Below are 23,395 nucleotides of genomic sequence, written 5' to 3'. Positions count from 1 at the left end.
TACTGAAAAAAAAAGCTTAGGGTGACCTGGAGTGTCCTGCTCAGTGTTGGCAAACTGTGTGCTGCACGGGACACCTCAGGTCCCTAACCTGGTCTTGCATCGCATCCAGACATCTCCTGACATCATCTGTGCCATGGAGTCACAGCCCAGGAAAGCAGTGAGAGCTGGCAGTGAGGCCTTGCTTGTCTCAACCCAACATCTGTGCCTTAACCTTTCCTCGCGGAGACTTCCTGCAGGCTGCCCAACAAGCCGATAACTATTTTGGGGAAACAAAGCTCAGATTCACATCTCGCCCCAGGCAAATCTGAAGGGGAAGAAAGAAAACATGGGGAAGAGGGGTGAGGGGCAAAATAAAATCCCAGAATCTCGCCTAAGAGAAATGGTAAAAGTTCGTGGAACAATGGGGGGAATTCATAGTTAGATTAAACATGGAGCTGTCTTCTTTTGGCCAAGTGTGGTCCAGCTCCTCAGCCATCACTCTAGGAGCCGGGAAGCTAAAAAGGCAAGAATGTCCCCAGACAGACCAGAAAGGACAGCATCCTCTAAAGCGTCATTATGTGCTGGATGCAAATGAACCCCAGTGCCATGAAAGCTCCACTGTTTGCCTGCCCTGGGTTGGATGTGCGCTATTTGATGCTGTAACCTTGATCTCCGGCTGATAGGGAGTTAAGCCCAGACTTAACTGCAGAGGCTGGTCTGGAAGATACTCTGAAGTGCCGTCACATCTCTAGAAACCTTTGTGCTGACCACTTCCACAGAAGGTTCAAACATAATATAAAGGTGGATCTTCAACATCAGAAAGGCTGTGATGAGGTGCTACAGGTATTTTCTGATCACTTATGGTACTACGGGAGCCCTACATGTTACAGGAGGAACGCGCTTCGTGTGCTTTCTTATCCAGATGTTGCACCACGTATCACCACATACGTCCAAAGCAATAGTTTCAGAGTGCAGGACAGAAGCAGTGACTAACAGAAGCAACATCGCTTTTTCTTCCTGTTTCTCAAGCTCCATGTGCAGATCACATAAGCACCCTTCATTGCTTATAGAGGCTGCATTCCTAGGGCGAGGGAGCGGCATGGTGAACTGCTGCCAGTGATGAGGACAGGCTTTGCAGGGTGGGGAGGGATCGAGATACTCTCCCCAAAATGGGCCCCCTGATCTCCCGGTGCTCTTCACGTGTGGGAACGGGCTGTTTGGAGCTTCACCAACAGACACCAGAGCACAGCAGTCCCCTGAAATCCTGTGTGTGATTGGGAACGTCCCTCGCATGCGGTGCCACTGCCAACGGGAAGGGCTCGGGCTGGGCGAGTTAACCCAGGTGACAGCCAAACTATAGGGAATTGCCCAGAGCGAGGAACAGGGGGCTCCTTACCTTGGCCCACTCGTCCCCAGACATGGCTTGCCACAGGCAGGCAGGCAAAAAAGAAACAAGTGCGAATCAGCATGGTGACCGGGACCTACGAGAAGGCAAACACCAGGAAGGAGAATTAAGAGTTACATTTCACCGTGACAGTACCCAGTTTTTTTGCAGTCCTCAGTTAAGGGACCACAAGCTGAGATCTACAGCTCTGTACATCACTGAAAGAGTGGATGGAGAAGCACATACTGAACTTTCCTGCAATTCCTATATGTTATTTTACATTCTTGGTCTCTCCAAAACAGCTGTTCAATGCCTTGGACCAGTACTAAATGGAGTTTGTACACCTGATGGGGAGTAGGCTTTGACCCAGTACTCCTCTCAGCCTGCTTCGTCCTGGAGATGGGCACTGCCCTCTCGTAGGACGATCTCAACAGTGGTACAATACGTGCTGGGTTCCACTCTGATCACGGAAATAAGCAACATTGGTCAAATCACTGGACAGCCATAGATTCCAGAACAATTTCTGTTTTAAATAATACAGAAGTAATTATTTCCAATTATCATGACCAAAATCAATATAGGTATACAAACACACAGCACCTTTCTCATGTCCCTGCGATGCACGCACTGGTCATAAGGGGAAAAGCATTTAGAGGAGCACTCTTTGGCAGACAAGCTCCTCACACCACAGATGTAATGACCCTGCAGTCACTGTGATAAAGCAATTATGCAACAGGAGGGATACCACAGAATTAGCTGAGTTTATACGTCAACAACAAGGGTTTTATTTCTTATTTCGCGGTGGAGTTCCCGAGAAGTTACCTTCAGGACTTGTTGGGATAGTCTTGTTTTAACTTGTTCACCCGAACAAGACTGAAAACAGATGCAATTACAGACTTAATCATGGCAGACGATCAGTTTGACTTACAAGTAACCTCTGCAGCGTTAACAGAGCTGGCTGGCTAAGGACAGCCTACAGCCCACGGACCTCGAGCACCTTCAGTTACCTTTGCTGGCCTAGATTTCAGTTTTATTCAGTTTGGGTCAGAAATGTCAGGTCGTGACAAACCACCTTGATAGAAACAGTGCCTCCCCCTCGTCTCAGTCTCAATATACCAGGTTTAAAACCTATGCTGTTGGCCTTTTGCAACGCATCATTGGCATCTGTCATTTTTGTGCTACACATTTCAGCCTTATTGCTTTTGGCAGAACCAGACCATACACAAGTTTCCTCCACCGCCGACTGCAGTGACATTTCACTTCTGTTCATTTTGATGGACAGGTATTTAAAGGCTCCTGGCAAATGCCTATTTCCCCTCAAATACATCAGCTTTTTAGAGATTTCAAGGAAAAATAAATATGCACATGAGTGACCCGGCCATGATCTCCTGGGTTTTAAATCAGTTCTAAATTGCTGTAAGAATGAATGGAAAAATATGCAAGTTATAACAGGGAGATGTTAACCACCCTACTCAGTCTGTGATTATTTTTTTTTTTTGATTGAAGATCAGGTTATACGGAACAACTGCAGTGTAACTGAAGCCCTTAGCCATCGGAAACACTTGGGGTTTTTCTCCAGCTAATACAGTGAAGTCATTGGTTATAAAAAACAGCAAACATTTTACAGGTGGGTTTCAGGAATCTGACTGTCACCTCAAGAAAAGCAAAGCCTGCCCTGGCTGCAGAGGTACACGTGCCAAACAGCAGCAAGAAGCCTGCATTTTTGAGAAATTCCCTGAATCAAAAGTTCGTTTGTGCCATTTTGTAATGCCACCAAACTGCTCTTGATTTCCTTACAACTTCCTCGTGGCTCTGCTGGCAAACGGGATGCCAAACTCTGGCAAAAGCACTGGATTGCGTATGATCTTTTCATGTTAACCAGGGTTATACGGGATCCGAAGTCCAGTGAAATAAACACGCGGGTTTCTCCAGCCTGCACTGAACCGGGCTTACTGCGGGGTCCGATTCAGCCAGGAGCTTCCACCCTGATGTGTCAGTAAGGATGAGTTCAACATTAACCCAGGTTGGATCCAGTAAGTCCCCAGGGTGTGGATCTTTACTGAGACTAAAGCAAGGAACAGGGACTTCATCTCTTCTTCCTAGCTCAGAGGCAAACCCACCGCTATCTTGCCTCTTCGCCAACTTTCATTTTCCTATCCGTAAAGCAGGAATAACAAACGCACCTGTCTGAAATGGTGGAAGATACACGGCTAGAGGAGCTCTCTCTTCCCCACCCTGCAGAACTCCCTCTCCGCAGGTTACCTGCTGGACCCCAAGCCCCCCTGGGGCTCCATGGTCCCTTCCCATCCATTTCTGCCCTCGCTGGTGCCACCATCCAGCCGGGCTGAGCTGTGGACCCCGGGACGGGGGGGACCACAGTGACATCAGCCTGCTGGCGGGCAGGCAGCCTCCGGCACGCCGATGCCTCTCTCCGATTACTTGCCCAGGGAAGGAATTTTGAGACAGCAACACATGGAGCATGTGGGGGACGGGGGGGGGACACACAGCACTTCCTGCTTGCCCCAGCTGTGCGCTCCGAGGGGATTTGGAGGTTAAGGCAGTTGGAGATCCCCTTATTTGCACAGAAAGTTTTAAATGTAGTTGCTTTAATTAAAGAAAAAAAAAATTCTATGCAAAAAAAATCCCTGCCACATGTTTAAAGCAGCACAACTAAAAGTGGCAATTTGGGGGCACTGTGAATTATTTCCACCCTCCACAGCCACAGTTTGGGGACATTTCCTCATCCCAGAGGGCATCACCGTCTCTGCACAGAACTGCTGGCAGAAGCAATGTCACCTCATGGCCCACTCGCTGCCGGACACGCGAGCAGTGCCAGGGACAGCCCTGCAGAAGAGACCAGCGACCTGCCCAAGGTAGCCAGCTGCAGGGAGTAAATCTGTCCCACACTCCCTGAGGACTCCTAAAGGGCCTAAAACAGACTTAAAAAAACAAAAAAATCACATTCATCAAACCCTTTCTGTTCTCTCCTGGAAATCTCTGGTATTTCAGTTCCACTATTGAACATAATCATCCCAGCATCAGTCTCAAAAAAGTAAGGCACAAGTTTCACTTCTAGGCTGAGCCTTTGCAGCTCCCCACAGCCTGGCAGGCTTAGTAACATCAGCTTGATGCAGACCCACACCACACCTCCAGGTGGGAAAAAACCCACCCAGACAACTGCTATTGCTAACAAACCCTTCCAAGCGCTATCCTCTCTGGCAGCAATTTCCCTGCAGGTTTTATAGTATTAACCACAAAATAGAAGGAAAAAACCCAAACCAACAAACAAAGTGCGTTTCTCACAGCCATCACTCCAAAAGAATTGCTAAAGCAGTCCTGGCAATATTTACACCTGACCTACAGTAAATGTGAGTCTTGAAGGTCATCCGTAAGAGGATGAGACCTGCCACCCCTGCGCAACATCGGCAGCGCTGCCCCGAGCTGAGCTGCACCAGCTCCAAGTTTCCCGGAGGGCAATACCCTGCAGAAGTTCCCTGCTCCACCGACACCCACGCATGCCCCAGAAGAACGCAGCCCCTCCTCGGCACCCCCGCAAACCGAGCCCCAAAGGGGAATGAGCCACAGACCTCTGTGGAGCGGCGCGGCTTTCCCTGGAGTCAGCCGGGAGGTGCGATGAATCCAGCTACATTCTTAAATTGTGGGAGAAGCAAGCCCTGGCGCCTCGCCTGCTCCTCGGCGTGATTAGAGATTTCGATTCCCAGACGTCAGGAGGGATAAGGAAGGGGAGGGAGAGCAGGGGGAGAGGGACAGCGATTCCCCCACCTCCCTCTCACCACGCAGCAGAGAGCACTGCTTGGCCCCTACGGGCAGCTAAATAAAGCGTGCACAAAAAGCAAGAGGCTGCTTCTGTGAAAAACAGTAGAACAGCTTTTAGTGGGTTTGCTAACTAAATACTAAATATATGTCTAGGAAGCTGCACGCCGATTTCCTAGAGCGCAGCAACAAGTCCTGGCTCCCGCCCACCGTCAGACTCCCAGGGATGAAGTCATCCGCATCCCATTAAGTATTTTTGAGAGCCCGGCGTCTGCACTGAAGGCGAATTGCATTGCATTTGTTTAAGGAAATTAAGCACATCTGTAAGTTTTGCAAGGCCAGAGTCTGAATCATGAACTGGAGCTCGACGGTGCTGCAGACTTCCCAGCTGCAGGACACAGCCCTGACCTCCAGCAGCATGTGGTCCCCAGCCCTGGGAGTGCCTGGGAGAGCCGCCCAGCTCCACGCCAAAACTTTTTCAGGAAGATTTTGTCCTCGTTGCCAGGAATGGAACAACTGACAGTGGCGTTTCTCATTCCAAATGGAGGGCAGATTTTCAGCTGCATCTGCGGGGACTGTCAGCATCAGACTCCCATTGCAACAGAGCGAGCTGCAAGAAACTTGCAATTGCTGTTCTATAGGAAACACAAGCACCTTTGAAAGTGTCAACTCAGGGGGGGAAAAAAAAAGATATAGTTTTTAAATATTTGTGCACACTAAAGAAACATTTGGTAGTTCATTGCCATTTTGCTTTATAATCTAGTAAGTATGTAAAAGCATCACAATATACAGGCCAAAGGATAATATCAAAAGGAATCATTTAAATCTTGTTAAGATAAAACATGGAACATTTGGTAGCCTGTGGAGAGAGAGCTGTCACTGCCCTGCATGTAAATACCACAAATTACCTCTTCTGTAATTCCTACTGGATTTCAGTAGTTGCTCAGATTCGCTACAGTTTACTTTAAAACTAGGAGGAGGCGAGAAAGGAAAGAGCACAGATCTCCTGCACTTCACTTTCGGGGAATTCAGATCCAGAGCTAAAATTCGTGTTCTGTTTATGTCAGAAAAATCTGGAGCTGCTTCCAGTGCTTATGTTCAGGTTGTTGCTTTCTGGCCTACCTTTCCCAAGGTACCCACAAAATGCTGTGGTCTCCTGGCTTTGACTTTAGTTCAAGCCCATCACTCTGGATTAAAACTTGGAGCCACCACAGACACCCAAACCCTCCCTGCACAGCAACACAAACCAGAATTTAAAAAGCAAAAAGGCAGATGGGTGCTGCTTTGCTTGTGCACTGAATGGCTAGAAAATAACAACTGTGAGTATATTGACAAATGGCTTAAAAGATTGTCTGATTTCACTTAGGGGCTGGAGGGACCCCAGTGGATTATCAGTGCAAACATCTTGCTTGGACCATGTTCCAGGAACGCTGTGCTCCAAAGTAGTCCTATTACCTCTGCACCAGCGCTGGGGGAGCACATATCCCTTTATACCATGGGGGAAAAAAAAAGGCAGACAGCAATAATGCAATACCTAATATACAGCTGACACCAGATTCTCCAGGAAAGTCAGCTCCCACTTTAACTTCAACACAAATCAAAATGACTGGTTGGTTTTGGTTTGGGGTTTTTTTTTGGGGGGGGGGGTGTGTGTGTGTTTGTTTGTTTAAGACTTGGTTGGTGGCCAAAGGAGCTGCACGGAGGGACCTGCCCTAAGCAGGAGTGCTGGAAATCATCCTGCTATATGCACAGCATTGCAGGCTGATCACAAGCAGGATACTCTGGGAACTGGAAAGCAAGAAGCCTCCCCAATTTCTTGTCATTACCTGGTATTCTATATTTAGTTCACTTTCAGGGTAGTCTGGATATGAATATTCTCCACTGCCTGCAAGTGCAGTCATCCTGGGAACAGCAGGGCCCAGGGGGGCTGGATTTTGGTGACCTTCACTCATTTCTGTTCCCTCCGAGTCAAACTCAGATTATGACACATTTCCTTTTGGGCAGACACTGTTTAGGGTCTCTCCTTTCCCCCACTGCCTCCCGTCACTAGGTCGGTAGCAGCCTATGATGTCTGGGACCTCTGCCTGGCTCCATGCCGAGGTGAAGCTGGTAATGAATTTAAGCATTATTAGAGGGTGGGGGCTCAAAAAGCACAATCATGGAAGTCTCACCTTTTCAAGAAAGAGCTGGGAAGAGCAACCAGTCCTGGCTGTGAGCATGGCTAAGCCAAAAGAGTAGCAGGAGCCTTAGACTTTCTTTACAAGGAAGCATACATCACTGTATTCATTTCCTTATTTTCTTGACAGAGTCAATGGCACAGCTTATTGGGCCATCTGGAAAGCACATTGTGTTCTTGGTAGACTGCACAGACAATTCAGGGGAGCTCAGACGTACTCACTTGCTTGGTATCGAACTTCTTGCTGCTTACCAGCTTGTACCACCTGCCTCGCAGCTTGGCGGGGTGAATGGCTTGTTCTAAGGCTTGGTTTCATGATGGGCTGAACTCTCCCGCTGGCATTAAAAAGGAGCTGCAAGAGCTTAGACCCTCTCAAGATCAGGTAGAGCCAAATATTTCAACAACATCAAAATCCAAGACTTGTCCATTAGAATGTATTTATTTGAAAATATATTAAAACGCCTGGCTAACATTTCACAGTGAATGGTCAAGCTTGGTCCCTCCCCACAGTCCATCCTTGCTTAGTGGAGCGTCCTGCCTTTCCAAACAGCGGTGGGATGAGACTCCTTCGCTCATTCAATGGCTTCCATGACTTCCATCACGAGAGTTCGTGGGCCTGTCATGATGAGGCTGCTGATGGTCTGATAGTCCAGATGCAAAACATACATACCATTCACTGAGAAAACAAACTGGCACACCTGCAAGGAGAGGAAGGGCAGGTTACCTTCAGCTCATGTCTTTGTGGCAACTTCTGCCCGTGACTGGCTAGAGCCAGAGGCTGCAATGCGAATAACTCGCTACAAAATCCTGCAAACCCTAAAGCGTTACCACTCCATAAGCTACACTAATAATCACTGTGCTACGATCACTATATCATAAAAAAGGGACCAAAGGGATTTAGACTGTGAGCTAACAGAGGAAAAAAAGACTCATTTATGAGAAGTGGTTCATTTCACAGGTGGAAATGAGGCACAATATTAACATCTACCAATTTGGTAGCAAATGAGATTAGGTAAGGAGAAATTAACTGGGCTCTTGAGTAAATGAAACAAATTCATCCATCCCCTTCCAATCCTGCCTGAAGCAAACAAGGAGTCACACTCTGCCTCTGAAGAATCCCATTATTTCAAGTACCCATGTGACTTTAGACTTATATCAGCTTGTAGAAATTACTCCCTCGCTGCTGGGGTTTTTATACGGAACTGTGAAACTCAACATTTCTTTCATTCACACCTAAAACTCTACACACAAAACCCATACATGCCTGGGCCTAAAATGAGTTTCAAAACCTCAGTTCATTTCACCTGAGCTGGAAATACTGGAAATTACTTGATGAATCAAATCGAGGCACCAGTCTAAGGTTATTAAGCTTTCATGTGCATGGAAAATAGTTCCACGCAGAACTACATTGTTAATAGCAGAGAAACACAGAAGACGTTACATCTCGGGAGCTGTGAGAGCAGGTCACTCAGGATAGAGCTATACTTCTTCCCTGCTTCACTGGGGTTATGTACAGTTACTGGAGCTGAACTGGGAATTCTCTGCTTTGTTTTTAGCCGCTCAAACAGTTTTGACAGCTCCAAAGTCTACCACAGGGAGACAGCTTAGTTTTGACAGAGTTTTTTCAGTTTTAGCTGCCCACAGCCCCTGTGCTGCCCTGGCAAAAGGCAAATCCTCCACCGCGCAGCCACACACAGTGCGCTTTGCCTGGACTGATCTCCACCACAGGAGGTGGGATTATCACAGAGGATGTGTTCAGCCCGAAAAGCTCAAACAGGACATAAGTCCTGCCTCCTATTAAGTCACCACGAGTAAGAAGTACCTTCATCCCTGCAGCAGCAGCGGGTCCTCCTGGGTCCACTGCCTGGATGTGGCAAGGTCTTCCTCCTCGAACAACAAACCCCCAGCCCACCGCATCCCCCACAATCTGCAAGCGGAACAAAAAGGGTTTAAAAACCAAGGAATGGGCTGGATAGAGGAGATGCAACAGTTCCTAGTGAGATGGAGAGCTCTGCTCATGATCCTAATCTGTCGCGGGTGGGAGAGAAAGGGCTGTGCACCAAGTGAGATGCAGAACCACAGATTAATTGCTCTCTGCAAAGCTGCTTTCTGATTAATATTCCCTGCCAGCAAGTGCAGAAGAGTGAAGCACAGGCAGGATGAAGTTGAAGTGCAAGGCATGCACCAAGAGCATGTTGAGAACACTTCCAGAGCACGCACACGGTGCCTTTCCCTTGGCACAGGAGAGCATTTCCAGGGTGGAAGTAGCCACTCTTAATTTTTTCCCCACTCTGATCTCAGTCTGTCAGAGCAGTTTGCAGTAATACTGTGGCCATCTGATGTGACTAAAAGAGAAAAAGAATTCCCAAAGGACTGTGCACATTATCCATATAAATAAATAACAGCAACTGCACAGCTAAGCAGAAGGAAATGAGCCATGAAAGGCCCAGGCTGGCAGAGTTGAAGGGCAGGGCAAGAGCATTCAGGAGGAGAATGAATGGCACGTCCTCATACATGCCACACTAATCACCAGCTTTATTTTTCTTGCTCCTTCCCACCAATTTCTACAGCACAGTTAATTTGGGAACCTGATCCACAGCTCCTCTGTAACCCCACTTGTGTCAAACCAGTACGGCAAGACAGTCCTCACGCTTCCTAAACTGGCCACTGTGAGATTCCCCCTTTCAAAGGCGGGCAGGAAAGGGCTGAGAAGCTTTACACAAAAATAAACAAGCATGATAGGATCCGCAGGGCAGGAACTGTCTCGCAACGTTCACACCCAGCACCCACCAGCCTTGCCTTAACTGGTCGCACAGCTTTAGAAATAATTAGAAAAGCAAAAGCCCAAAACTCAGGTTGTCTGCAGCATCTTGGAAGTTTTGCAGTGTGTTTATTCTGTCCATGAAAAAAGCCCATCGTAAGAAAGACAAGAGCGGCCCTTGGATGTTCCCCGTTCGGTGCTGCTCCACCAGGTGCTGATGGACCATATCAACATACCTGATCTGCAGCAGGAACCTGAAAGATGCATAAAGCCGTGCATAAAGGCGATAGCTGTGTGACAGAGGGTGTATGTCAAAGTCTCAACTGTCACAAGACTTGACTGATTCTACAGTTTGTATGGAGATTTCCTGTCCAGGAAACATTCTCTTTCCTGATCCACCCCTTTAACATACATTAAACTAAAGCGGAGGCTGCGCACATTTTCACCCACAAGAACATCTGCAGACGTTGACCCACTGAGACTCACCAAGAAAGAGCCGTGATGATGTGACATGCGATCAAAGTTTCAACATACAGAGGTCAGCGCAGCAGACAGAAAGCTATCAAAGAGCAGTCAGAGAGCTCACTACTGTTGGGTTACCAACACCATTCGCTATGGTCACTTACAGTTAGCGTTTTCTTGATGTAGGGGGCCCCAGGGGACAGGAGCTCTTCATTGGTGATGGGTCTCTTTAACACTAGAGCAGAAGGTGACAGATCCTATCAGAATCAAGGGTTTCATACAGTAAAGTGCACAACGAGGCAGCCTGGGGATTACCATGTGCTGGAGAACAGGCGTTAGAACCAGCCACAGTTACTGCACGCAGAAACCTTTGCGTTCACCTCAATGTTTTTCAAAACGCTTGCACAACTTCTCAAATCAAGACTCAGAGGTGAGGCTGACCCTCTCCTCCTGTAAGTCCCCAAGCTGACAGTGGATGGGTTTGGACCTGAGAACCAGCCACAGTTACTGCACGCAGAAACCTTTGCGTTCATCTCAATGTTTTTCAAAACGCTTGCACAACTTTTCAAATCAAGACTTAGAGGTGAGGCTGACCCTCTCCTCCTGTAAGTCCCCAAGCTGACAGTGGATGGGTTTGGACCTGAGGCTTGAGCTAGCCCCTGCCCTGAAGGAATAGATGCATCCTGTGCAATGACAGGGCAATGCAGAAGCCCAGACCTGATTTAGGGTTGCACTCAGCCACAGGAGGGAATACCAACGTCGGAGTAGTGCTGAAGTAGGGGTTGGAGTTTCCAGTGAGGGAAGTGATGCTGCTCCTTCGAACCGCTGAGACAATTTTGATCTCCTTGTTGGTCTGGACTGAAAGAGGGAAAAATAACAGTTACCCAAGGAAGGAACAGACTAGTTTAAAGTAACAAACTTCCCCCACCAGCCTGGCCCATATCTGAAAGGTAAGCATGCACTGAAGATGGCATGTGAGCTTAGAAAGAATAAAACTAGCTTCAAAGAAAAATCAAGAGCCGACGGTAAGTTGAGTTATTTTCCTGGGATGGGGAGCTGTGATAGAGACTGCCACTGCATCATGACATCCACCGCAAACCAGTGGGATAGGCGGTCACTTCATGGGATGCCTGGAGGAACACCCTCCACTCTGCTGGAGCAAAACCCTCAGCTCTAGGATACTCTGCTATGTAATCCTGGCTTTCACATCCCTCCACAAACACATCCACAGTTACCAGAGAGAAAGCTGGTGTTGCCTGGGTCCGGGTTGAGCTTGCGAAGACAGAAGGGACTGTCCGGGCTCTCGGAGAGCGCGCAAGAGGAGTTCTCGTTGAGTAACTCTGTGAGACGACGTCTCCGTCGAAAGTTGATCCAGAATTGGTAGAGGATGTCACTGTCAAAGAAGTGATGCCTATTGGAAACTAGGAGAGAACAGGAGAGGAGGGAGAGGGTGACAGGGTGTGAAAAATACATAGCGAATATACTGAGGGACCCAGATGAATTGCTTTTAATGCCTCTGTGTTCTACTGCAGTTTTTCTGACTTTGAGAATGCTGCCTGTGAGGAAGGAGGAACAGCAGGGCCACCTCCCCAAGAGATGTCATCTCCCAGGGGTGCACCACCAAGTCACAGCCCTCCACCTGCCCCTGTCCCAAGACACTCAGAGGACTCCCTGCCTTCTGAATTGAAAGTTTAATTCCTGCAGATGGTTATGATCTCCAGCCAAGCGGAGCTGAACAATACATCCTCACAACCCAGCCCTCCAAACCCAGGGGTGGATCCCAGTCCTGCAGCCGGAGGCTTTGAAGAACTGAAGAGCAATAGCTCAGATTTCAACTCAAAGCCTTTATGGGTGGTGGAAGATTGCTCCGATTTCAAAGGTCACCAGCTCCAAACATAGAACTAAAAGGCCCCATTGCCATCTCCAAGCGGGCACTTGACCAGCACTTGTTGCATGACATGAATGGGGATTTGTTCCTAGCACAGCCTTGACAACTACGCTTATCTCTTGCTTTCCATCCCGGCTCCAGCCGGAACCTCACTCACCATGCTGAATGATCCCATGCTCCAGCAGCGCCCGGCCCAGCTCCACCGCTTCCTTTCGGTCCTCCGCTTCTCCCTCCTGAACGAGCCAGTCAATCATCTCGCAGCCCAGGAAAGTCCGCTGGTACTTCACAGAGTTCTCCTCTCTCACCTTCAGAATTGACTCTTCCACGCTTACCAGCCTGGCACAGAGGTGGGACAAGGCTCCCATGATGCTGTATAGCCCTGCCGTCTGACGCGGGCTGCAGCCAGCCAAAGCAAGGCCAAGAGAAGCGAGCAAAACGTTACAGCCAAAACATCGCTGCCTGGGAGCAATGGGAAGGGAGGGAGAAATGCAGAGCTGCAGTCAGGCAGCTCTATAAATCTTCATCACAGCAGAGGAAGCAGCTTCAGCGGAATCAGTTCAGCTGTGACCTCAGCTCAAGACCGCAGGGGAAAGCCAAGCAAGCAACTGAATGCACACGACAAGTGGCAGATAGTCCAAATTGATGGAGAAGGTGCGTTTCAGTAAACACATATTCAGTTTGCAGCATATGCGAGACCTAAATCCAGTGCCTCCACGAGAGGGTGCAGCGGGCTCGGCCATGAGATGCGCTGGATGCTCTCCCCGGTCCCACGGCCACCGCTGCTGAGCAAAAGCAAAGCACAAGGGATGCACGTCTGCCAGAGGGTCACGGAGACAGCCGAAATCACCGCCCACCTGGCTGACGGACTTCTCCCTCAGTGCCAGTTTGTGAATCTGATTGCCAGGGTTTGAGGATGGAGAAGATGTGAAGAGGCTGTTAAAGGTAATGGGTCCAGAGGGTGGTCTGTGGTTGAACCCAGTCTAACAAAATGGCTCGTGAGGTGCCTGGGAAGATGGCTTGGATTTAGAAACAGAAACAATCAACACAAAGAAAACTGAACACTTGGAGATGGAGGGAGTTTTCTTTACTGTCTGAGAATTAGATTTTCTATTACAAATTTTGCAAATAGGCCAAGCAAGGTGCAGGGATCCAGGCCCACGAGGGCCCTGAAGATCCTATACCCTGCTGATTCTGGTAGGACATAAGTCCTAATAGTGCTGGTGGAAGCAGCTCACCCAGGGAGGCCGGGGGAGTGCTGGGAATGGCCACTGGACGTGCCCGTCCCGGGAGCACTCAAACTGCAGACTGGACCCTAGCACCTCCCTGTACCAGACCCCAGAACCTGCACTTGGGTTGGAGCCCTTGAAAGCATCCACGAGTTCAGAGTACAGCTCCTGTCCCAGCCCCAAAGAGGCCGGTTGTCCTCCGGCTGCAACAGGGCTCAGGAAACAGCATTTCCCAACGCTACAGCACAGGGTACAGAGAAGGAAGAGAAAAGCCAGCTGTAGCTGTGGCTCCCAGCTGTAGAGCATCATCAGCAAGCGCAGCCAGCACTCCCAACGCCCCTTGCTGAGAGTTATTTTGCAGGGAAAGGACTCACGTACTTCTCATAAAGACTCTGCCCTCTCATGAACACCTTCACGTCCTTATTGAGAGGGAAGGTCCCGTCATCCTTACGGAAGCGGTACAGCAGCTTGGCATCCTTGTAGTCCGAGTGCTCGTCGCAGACTGAAAGGAGTTCAGAGCAGGGACGTCAGTGCTGCAGGCGTCTGTCAGTCTGTAAGGGACAGACAGAGCTGCACGGAGCACAGATTCAGCAGGGTGTCATCTCCACGTTAAAAGCTATGGGGGCTGCGTGCGATGTCCTTCTCTACGCCCCTCATACCATGGAGCAACCAGCATCTGAGCCTTCGGTCCCCAAATTAGGTGCTTACGAACGCCTGCAGCCCATGCTGGTGGGAGAGGTCAGGCCCACGGAACAGACCTTGGGAAAGCTTGAGTTTGAGTCTACATTTGGATTCAGACACTAAAATGTTCATTAGAACAAACTGGGAAGTTTTTTGGTTTGGGTTTTTTTGTTGGTTTTGGGGGTTTTGTTTTGGTTTTTTTTTTAATTAAAAGTTGACGTTTTGGTTTAGACTAAAAGAAGACAAACAGAATTGTCTCAATCAGCTTTTTTTAGAAAGCTACTGCCACATGTAAGTAAACTTGGAGGACAGGAGGAAAAAACCTACACTGCATCCAAAACCCCATAAAATCACCTCTGTCCCTGTCAAAAATACTTGTAAGCTAAAATGTATAATGACACCAACTTTTCCACACCATTTCGTGCCAGCCCTGCCCAATTCGTTTGCATGGCAAACTGATCTCAAGAGAAAAAACACTTTTCTTCAAAGCTAGGTGCATACAACTGGAATAATCAAATCCATATGAAAAGCCTCGGTTTCATCTCGGGGATGAGCACACAATCTGTAAATGCATGGCTGTTAAGTGCATGCAACATTTAGCAGGTAAATATTTGGGATACAGCTGTGAGATAAGCTTGCCTGCAACAGATTCCTAGACTACGTGTCAAAAAAAAAAAAAAAAATAAGCCCAAAAATCACAGTCCAGCTCTTAAATCAATCAGCCTGCCTTTCTTCAGGTCCACCCGTCTGAAGTAGGAAGGAGAAATTTCAGCAGTAAAAAAAAACAAAACAAAAACAAACCACACACAGAGTAAAGAATATGCCCAGAAAACAAAGAAAATTAGTCAAAGGGGAAAAAAAACCCACAAATATTTCCTCGCTAAAGTGACGTAATCCACTAGAGTGAAATTCAAAAGACGTAAGATATTTCTTGTGAAAATTTTAACACTTGTTCATTCATCTGAGCAGACTGGCAAAACTTCGTTCCCCTTTTGGTGAGCAGCTCAATGCTAAAAACTGTCAGATTATCTGGAGTTCATCATTCCTCCTGAGCAGTTGTCTTGGTGTGAAATCAGGATGCTAAAGCCCATGGCTCATCAAGCAAGAAGACAGGTCAAGAAAGTTGTTTTAAAAGATGAAAGTTTGCATCTTAACAACTCCAAGGAGCAACAATTCAGATGTCATTGCAACCGGGAGCTGAACATAAAACCTTGCAGGACTGTGCCCAAAGCATTTTTGCTATTTGCAGACCAATTCCAACGTGTTTCCAGCATGTAACAGAATAACAGCTCAAACCACATCAGACCGTTAAGAGGCAGCACAGACAATGATCTTCATAAGATAATTATTGTCTTCTGGATCACAGCGGAGAAGAGGGCAAACAGTTTGGACAGCCAATTGCAAAGCACTTAGCACAGCGCTGCGGTTAGCAGGCAGCCCTGTTTCCACAGGACTAAGGAAAATTAATTGTCATAAGGCAAGTTGGAAAGTCAACTTCTGTGTCCTGCCAGGAATTATCACAGAAGCAGGAGGGACGCGTCCGTGATAAGCAATCAAAACAGCACTGGTACCCAGTACTGCACAGGTTTAATTAACTAATGGATTTCTTTGAAACTGTAAGCTGGAGAGATGGAAAAATAATCAGGTTTAAGTATTAATGGTTAACTGAGAACTCACTGCTTCAGCTTTACGCTTTTGTGATAAAGCACAGCAGCAGCTTATTTTTATTCAAGGCAGCTTAATGTAAAGGGCATTAACCTCAGCAAGTAGCAGATGGCAACAGAGAGTGTTTGCATTGCAGTGGTCCAAGGCAGCTATTTCTGGACCCTAGAGAAGAGGGGGGAAGAGAGGGCTGAATTTGGTATGGTGGTCACCTGCTTCTGTCTCCTCAGCTTCATCCTCTTGTGACAAACTGCCACCCAACTCCAGGTTACCATAGCTCGTGTCCCGAAGACTTGGAAGCAAGAGAGCTCAGCCAAGAGCCAGCAGCTCAGCCACAGCCCTTCCCACCGAGAGCGGTGGTCTCCCAGGCCTGTTTGAAAATCCAGGACTTTTGTTCCTGACTGGGCCTGAAAATCACACGGAGAGAAACGGCTCTTTGCTAATATGAAGCAGTTGTTTCCCATTGTTATATCAGGACCAAGGGCTGGACCTTGGGGATCGCTCTGCAGCTCAGGGACAGGCACAGACCACAGTACGTGACCTGAGTTAATCCAAAACTGCTGAAAGTGCCAAATAATTTTTAAAAAGAACAAAGCCTGAATACTTGGCTTGAGCACCAAGCTGCTTTTTTTCTCCCCTTCCTTTTTCTTTCTTTTTTTATTTTGTTTTACTTTTAACAGGTTCCACGGACAAGCCTTTGAAATGGCATCACACACTTAATTTCCAAGGGAGGCATTCCTACAGGATTGCTTCAGCTCCAGGTTTACAGATGACTTTTCGCTTTGAGTGGTGTTGACTCCACACCCTTACTTGTCCCACCCCAGCATGGATGGGGAAACTGAGGAATGCTGGTCTTTTACAGTAAAAAAAATGAACTTTCCTGCAGATGTGAAGCATGTGCTATCATTCAGCTTCCACTTCTGCATGACACAAACACGAGCTAGACCAGCTTCTGTAAAAATATCCACCACTGACTGCCGATGCAATTGCTGTAGGGCAATATAGGTCAGGCATTACTGAACTTGCTTTCAAATAAGAGCCACTTCAGATGCTGTTTTACCAGTGCACAGCCCAAGTCCCTTTTCTGTGGGGCCGGGAACTGGCACATCCCCCACAGCAATGCAGCTTCACACAGGTCCAACCCCATCCAGCCTCGTGCCTGCCCATCATCTCCCAGCTTCGCCAGGAGCCCTCACCCATAGGAGGGTCGTGAACAGGGACCTGACCATGCTTCTGTATCCCGGGCTGATGGACACACGTGGTGACCAGATACACAGCCACCTCCCTGGGGAGGCTCAGCAGGTAGCAGAGAAACCCACACACCGTGATGGATGATGTAATGGTCCATTAGCTTCTGCATGAGGCGGATGCCCGTCTCTCGGTCCGGTGCTTCTTTGTGGTCGATCAGCCAGTCTGTGAGCTCCTTCGCCACGAAGCAGTTTGGGTACGTTCGGAGGTGGTAACGTCTGTCCTTAATAAGCTTCCCATCGTGGAGGCGAAGCCTAGAGAGAAAGACAGTCATTGAGCATAGCTGGTGTTAACAGGGGAATTTGGATCTAACAGCCCAGCGTCTGCCCAACCTGGAGAAACCACTTATGATTTGGGACTTCTGGCAAGCACCCAGTGACTTATAAATTCAACCAAACCTCTCGGCTTTGCAAGACTGCATCAGCCAATCCCAAGGAGCCTCTCCATCATCCCCTTCTCTCCTCCTATCACTGCGCAGGATATATAATTGCCTGCACCAGACTTCGTCTGAACCATACGTGTCTTTTTGTTCTAAACAAGCCTCTCAAAAATACACAGCAGCTAACCGAAGCTTGTGAAGAAGGGCCAAAAACACAGGAAAAAAAAAATAGTAGTACATATATTTGTCATCTTGGCATGATTCTGTGTCTAGTTCTCCTTCCCCAAAACCATGAAAGCAGGAACGTAGCTGCCCCCAGGACAAAGTCTTGGTCATAGCTCAGGGTGGGAGCAGTAATGGAAGCACTCGCTTCTTCTGCATGTGTCTAAGAGATGAGTGCCAGGTGGATCCCATGCACTACCTACTAATCCATGTACCCACTAATCCACAGCAACAGTGAACAACAGTCCTGACATTTTCTGGTTCAGATTGGGATAGACTGGGACAGAGTTTACCAAAACAACAACCGTCCTATCCTGAAAAGCCTGACATTAAGGCTAGTCTGTGACTCGGACAGAAAGGTATGTCTGGGTGAAGGTTACGGAGGTGAGTACGACTTTGACTTGACCAAAACAAAAAAAAAAAGCCACAAGGCACAGAGATCTTATATGTTCAAGCCAAAGCCAACCCAACTCGGCAGGAGATCTGTCCAGGAGCCAAACTTTTGCCCTGTAGTCATGACTGTTCCCAAAACACTAACCCTGGAAAATGCCCAGTGCATGCAGCAGACTCAGAGGGGAGATATTAATTAAACATCTCCTCTGTAACTCCAGGATGTTTCTGGTTTCAAATTATTCATTTCAGTTCACAGTTTTGCCCCAGGCCAGTATGTTTTACAAAGGCATTAATCACTGCAGCCTTTCTTTAATTAATGCCTCAAGTTCTTTTGTTCTTTTTGAAGAAGTTACGTGTACAACACAGCATGTTGGACAACAGTTTCAGGCACCATACGAGAAGTTCTAAATATCCTAAAAATCTATCAGATAATAATGGTTTATCCTATATTGTAGGATTTACAAATACTAGGGTCTCAAAAGTCTTAAGATAAAACCTTTTGTTGGATGAAGACTTAGTAATTGATTGTTGTAATTAATCCTGAGGCTACTACAAGCCAACATAATTCATAACAGATATTTTCAGTCCTTCCTGGTAACTAAAATACTAAACCAAAGATTCATGCAGAACCAGCTCCTGGCCTTGCCTTTGACAGGCCTCCCTCAAATACTGACGTCTATATTCAGTATTTTACTCTCCTTACCCGGAAGGCTCATTCCCACAAGTGACCAGCAGTCATTCTGCATATGGATTTTACCTGAGAGAACAGTCCACAGACAGCTGCCTGCTATTTTTAGAGTTTTTAGCTTTTTCATTCCTTTATTTCACGGTCCACTGTCAAAATGCAATCAGACACAGTCAGCAGCAACTGCAACAGAGAGGCTCCCCACCCCAACATCCCTCTGCTGTGGCAGAAGACAAGCAGTCATTTTTTTATACGCTTTCTTTCCTTTATAATCAGCAAGTGGGATGCCACTTTAGAGGCATGTTTGGTAGAGATAAGAAATGTACCGAGAGTACTCTATTGCTATCAAGAGTCTTCAAGAGTCTATAAAGACTAAATATACACATACAAATAAATACACACACACACACCCCTCTTCATGCACAAAAACACATAGACCATAATCACACAAGCCCTGAAGAGAAACTGTTTGGGTGAATACTGACTCCCCTATAGGTCTTTTTTTATCACGTTTCGGGATACTGCAGAAAATGCACAGATCTTGTGGGGGGAAAAAAAGAAAAGAAAAAAGATTTTCAGCAAACACTAGTACTAAAACCTAGGATTAAAAAAAAAAAAAAATCAAAACTACACTTATTCTGAAACTATTATATTGGGAACAATTGCCAGGATAGGAATTAAGTGGTATTTAAGCTCCTCTAGAGCAGCAGTGCTTGGACCTTCTTTTTTTTAAGTTTGTGACAAGTCTGCCCTTTTGCCCACAGATCCAGGGCGGCAGAAGACGCACAGCTCGAGTGTCCTTGTGGTCTTTTCACTTTCCTCTTGTTTACTGTCTCCCATCAACTACGAGGAGACAAATTCTGTCCTTCAGACACAGAAAGACATAACACCAACTGCGTCTTCAAACAGCTCAGCTGACGCCCTCTATAAACCAGTCCATGTACGATGTGGCAAAAACAAAGCCAGTGAAACCATGAGTGGTTTATAACCATGCTTCCAGCTAAAAAAATTTAAGGAAGGATGTATAATGCAATATTATGAGTTTTCTAGATGCCAGAACGTACCCCATGTACACACTACTTTTTCAACAGGAGAAAAAAAAAAAAAGCAGAATAATACAAGGATAAAATGCTTGCTGGAACATGCGAATCGACTCTTATGAAACACTCCTCACTTGGCAGTCGGTGCGCTGCTTTCTCATGCATTTGCTTTGGGTAGGCTGCATTGGGTAACCAAATTGTTTCTTTGTCAAGGTCACTAAAAAGACGTCGTTATTCATCCTGTGTAACCTTGTTGAAAGGGAGATCCGCAGCACTGTAAATAGAAGAGGGAAAAAAAACCAAAACAAACCAGAAACCTCTAGGGAATCAAGACTTTAAGTCACTTCAGCTGTTACAAGTGCAAATTCCCTGCTCCTCCAGCAGGCCAGCATTTTCCCAGCAGCGTTACAGATGTCCACGGCTGGAGAGCAACCCAAGGAGCTCCTCTCTTGATTACTTCTGCCTGTTCACATTTCGCGCAATTTCAGAACAGTCAGGGGCTTACGCCGAAGGAAAGGGCTTTCTTGCATTGGAAAAGTTGCTACTTTTACTGTATCGTAGTTGCACAGCCAGAGCAATCCCTAAAGCGATAGCTATTCTGCACCAAGAACGCGCACGTGCCTGCACGGAGTGGGAATGTCTCCCTGGGGTGCTCTCCATCACCCCCTGCCCACGTAAACAGACCTTGAGCATCGCAAATGCCAAGGCGGATCTTTCAAGGATGTTAACTCCAGTTCACATTCCCAGTTAAGTACAAACGAGTGGCCCTGGAAAGATGCGTCACCCAAAGGATCTTTTCTGTTATTGTCTTTACAGGGAGGGGGGGGACGACACCCAAAACATAAAACAAAACCCAACCAACCAACCAAAAAACCGAGCAAACAACTAAGTGCTCAGTAAAAGGTGGCAACAGCCACAACTGCATATCTGCAAAATAGCTGCTGGAGAGGCACATTCAGGCAAAACGACTGCTGCACACAGGCTCAGCAAAACCCAGTTTGCCGCACTCCCAGTCTGCAAAAGCACCAGTACATCCCGGGGGAGAGGGGAGAGCTTTGCACGCCCGTGGCAGCCCAAAGTGGCACAGAGATGTTTTATTTTCCTACTTGTGTTTAAATGTATGTATGGGAAAACAGGACTTAAATCTCAAAAAGAAATCCCGGCAAGCACAAGCCTACTTCCCAGTCCTCACTTTCACCAGTGCTGAAAATTTAATAATAGGCTTTTTAAAGTCATTCTGATCATGTAGTCTCGTCTTCTGAACAACGTTCACCTGGTGACCACCACATCAAGCAGTGTCCCACGATTCCTCCAGAAAGATGTCCCCACTTCAAGAGATCCAAGTTCAGCAGAGAACCACCAAACCTCCTGTAGACCCAAGATTTTTGGCCAGGAATACAAATTTTGGCATGTTCAGCTACACACCTTTAAGTGAGCCAAATTTCCAGAGCATCAAAGTACGAGCACGTTATTTAACAGCGTCTCAGTTTGAGCATCCAAATAAAACACTCAGCACCTTTGAAAATTTTGGACAGTAGCTGTTATCACAATTTTGTTCTTCATAGGAGAAAACCTTCCTTCTCCTCTCACTTTTTCCGCCCAAGACATAAATTTACCGAGTACATTTTACATTGAAGAGTGATTAATGCAGCTTAACAGAGTTATTAGAGAACAGCTGGTTCACTTGACCATGAGGAATACCCAGAAGAGACTGCACAAGGACTTGTCTATACTTGAGAAACTCGGATTACAGCAGGGTGTGAATTCAAAACACGGTAGCTGTTCCAGAATCTCTCTCAGCAGATAAGCCATTTGTTGCAATTAGAAATGACTAATTGGGCCTCTTTTACAGAATGCCACCCAGGAACACACAATGCCCAGTAAAATTAGTGTGATTTTCATGCAAGTTTATACGTCTGAAACAAAAAGACCGACAGCAGGAGATGTGAGGAATGAGCCTGAGACAGCAGCCCTTTCAAACCCAAGAACAAAATATCAGTGGAAGTGATTGTCTTCATCTTTTTGGTGGGGAGAGAATCAAGACCCAAAACTCCTCTTCCCCCTCCATGGACTAGAAAGCAGCATCCCCGTGGAAGCAAAGGGACCCTGGCAGACGCAGAGCCCGAAGCAGAGCATCCACTCTCCCTTTGATTCCCTTAAGATCTGGTTTCTTCCCAGCCATCCCCACGAAGCATTCCCTCACCCCTCGCTTGTGCAGCTCTTTCTGGCTGGGAGACGCATCCTGACACTGACCAGACTCATCCCTCCGGCCAAACCAAACTCAGAGGGATTTGCAAACTTGCTGGGAAGCCAAAGAACTGTAAAGATGGAGCAAAGGTTTGTTTGGTTAAATACAATAGCGGGGAGGCAGGGCAGGAAGTGGAGAACAGGGAAAGACAAATGTTTGAGATTTTACGCAGACAGAGCAGCGTTATTTGCTGATCGAGGTTTACAGAGTCAGGGCAGACCGCGGGGCTCCTCTACGTGCTTCTTTATTCCTTACCTGGGGAAAAGCAGGGGAGCACAATGCAGACATTTAGCCTTGCCCCATCTGCTGTTGCCTGAGGCATCATCCAGCCTCTCTGCCTCAGTTTCCCCATTACTACCTATTGGACATCCAGGCCCCAGGAAGATTCATATCACTAACTCCTTACTTGCCAGGCTGCAAAATCCCCAAAATACCAGAGACAGACTCGAGCACTCAGCACGCTCTGCTCTGCATCACTCCATTCTCCTTTCAGCCAGACGAGCTGCAGGGGAAGGAGGAGCCCAGCTGCAGAGTGGTGTCCATCTCTTCACCCTCCTCCCCAGGTTTTACACCCCGTGCTGGCCAGCAGCTCCTTCCAGTCTTTCTGCACTGGGAACAGTCTCCTGCCCAGACCAAAGCAGAAGGATGTGACTGCTGTGTGCCAACCCACCAGCAAAAGGACCCATCTCTCCACCACTGTGAGCACTGGGTACTCTGGCCTCCTTCCTTGGCATTTAGACCTGCTACTCGCAAACACAGCTGAAGAAGAGAGCAGTCCTGCCGGATGAAATCCACCTGCTCTTCTCCATGCAACAAAGAGCTTGAGCCTTTCAAGAGCAGGTCAGGGGCATGAAGCAGTCAAGGCCTCCCAAAGGCATTTCAGGTCTGCTCCCCGAGCTGCAGTGTTTGCAAAACAGCACGTGTCTCCCAGCATCGCGGTTCTAGTGTATGCCAGCCTCCAAGGTGAGAACTCTCACCTCTCCTTTCCACTCATACGTGCTTCCTACCCCTCCTATCACCCCTTCCAGCAGAGAGAACCTGCATCAGGTTCACCCTGGGGTAGCAAACTGAACAGGAGCAAGTAGTTCAAGATCGCAACCTTCTGCAATGGGCTTGGCCTGAAAACTCTCAGATTTTGGGAGCTCCCTAACTGGGAAACTCCAAGGCACACCTGGGGGGGGGGGGGG

The 23,395-nt window shown here is 47.5% G+C and overlaps 2 protein-coding genes across 2 annotated transcripts in view; both read right to left on the bottom strand.

The window, feature by feature from the left end:
• Positions 1-1,448, bottom strand: part of COL20A1 (collagen, type XX, alpha 1) — a 55,566-nt gene extending 54,118 nt beyond the window's left edge. Inside the window, exon 1 of the mRNA XM_009326892.1 lies at positions 1,376-1,448. Within this exon, the coding sequence (XP_009325167.1) occupies positions 1,376-1,448 (73 nt within the window). The remainder of the gene's footprint in view (positions 1-1,375) is intronic.
• A 6,289-nt stretch (positions 1,449-7,737) lies between these two features.
• The window catches only part of LOC103919318 (DEP domain-containing mTOR-interacting protein-like), a 17,442-nt gene continuing 1,784 nt past the window's right edge, over positions 7,738-23,395 (bottom strand). The window contains exons 2-9 of the mRNA XM_009326814.1: positions 17,317-17,495; positions 14,029-14,152; positions 12,582-12,760; positions 11,772-11,957; positions 11,254-11,394; positions 10,701-10,771; positions 9,136-9,240; positions 7,738-8,011 (exon numbers count right to left, since the gene is read on the bottom strand). Of these exons, the coding sequence (XP_009325089.1) occupies positions 7,886-8,011; positions 9,136-9,240; positions 10,701-10,771; positions 11,254-11,394; positions 11,772-11,957; positions 12,582-12,760; positions 14,029-14,152; positions 17,317-17,495 (1,111 nt within the window). The 3' untranslated portion in view covers positions 7,738-7,885. The remainder of the gene's footprint in view (positions 8,012-9,135; positions 9,241-10,700; positions 10,772-11,253; positions 11,395-11,771; positions 11,958-12,581; positions 12,761-14,028; positions 14,153-17,316; positions 17,496-23,395) is intronic.

The sequence above is a fragment of the Pygoscelis adeliae genome, unplaced genomic scaffold, assembly GCF_000699105.1.
Source record: "Pygoscelis adeliae isolate BGI_AS28 unplaced genomic scaffold, ASM69910v1 Scaffold286, whole genome shotgun sequence".
Taxonomy (NCBI): Eukaryota; Metazoa; Chordata; class Aves; order Sphenisciformes; family Spheniscidae; genus Pygoscelis; species Pygoscelis adeliae.
Note: the sequence above shows the minus strand (reverse complement) of the source record. Positions and strands in the feature narration are given on the sequence as shown.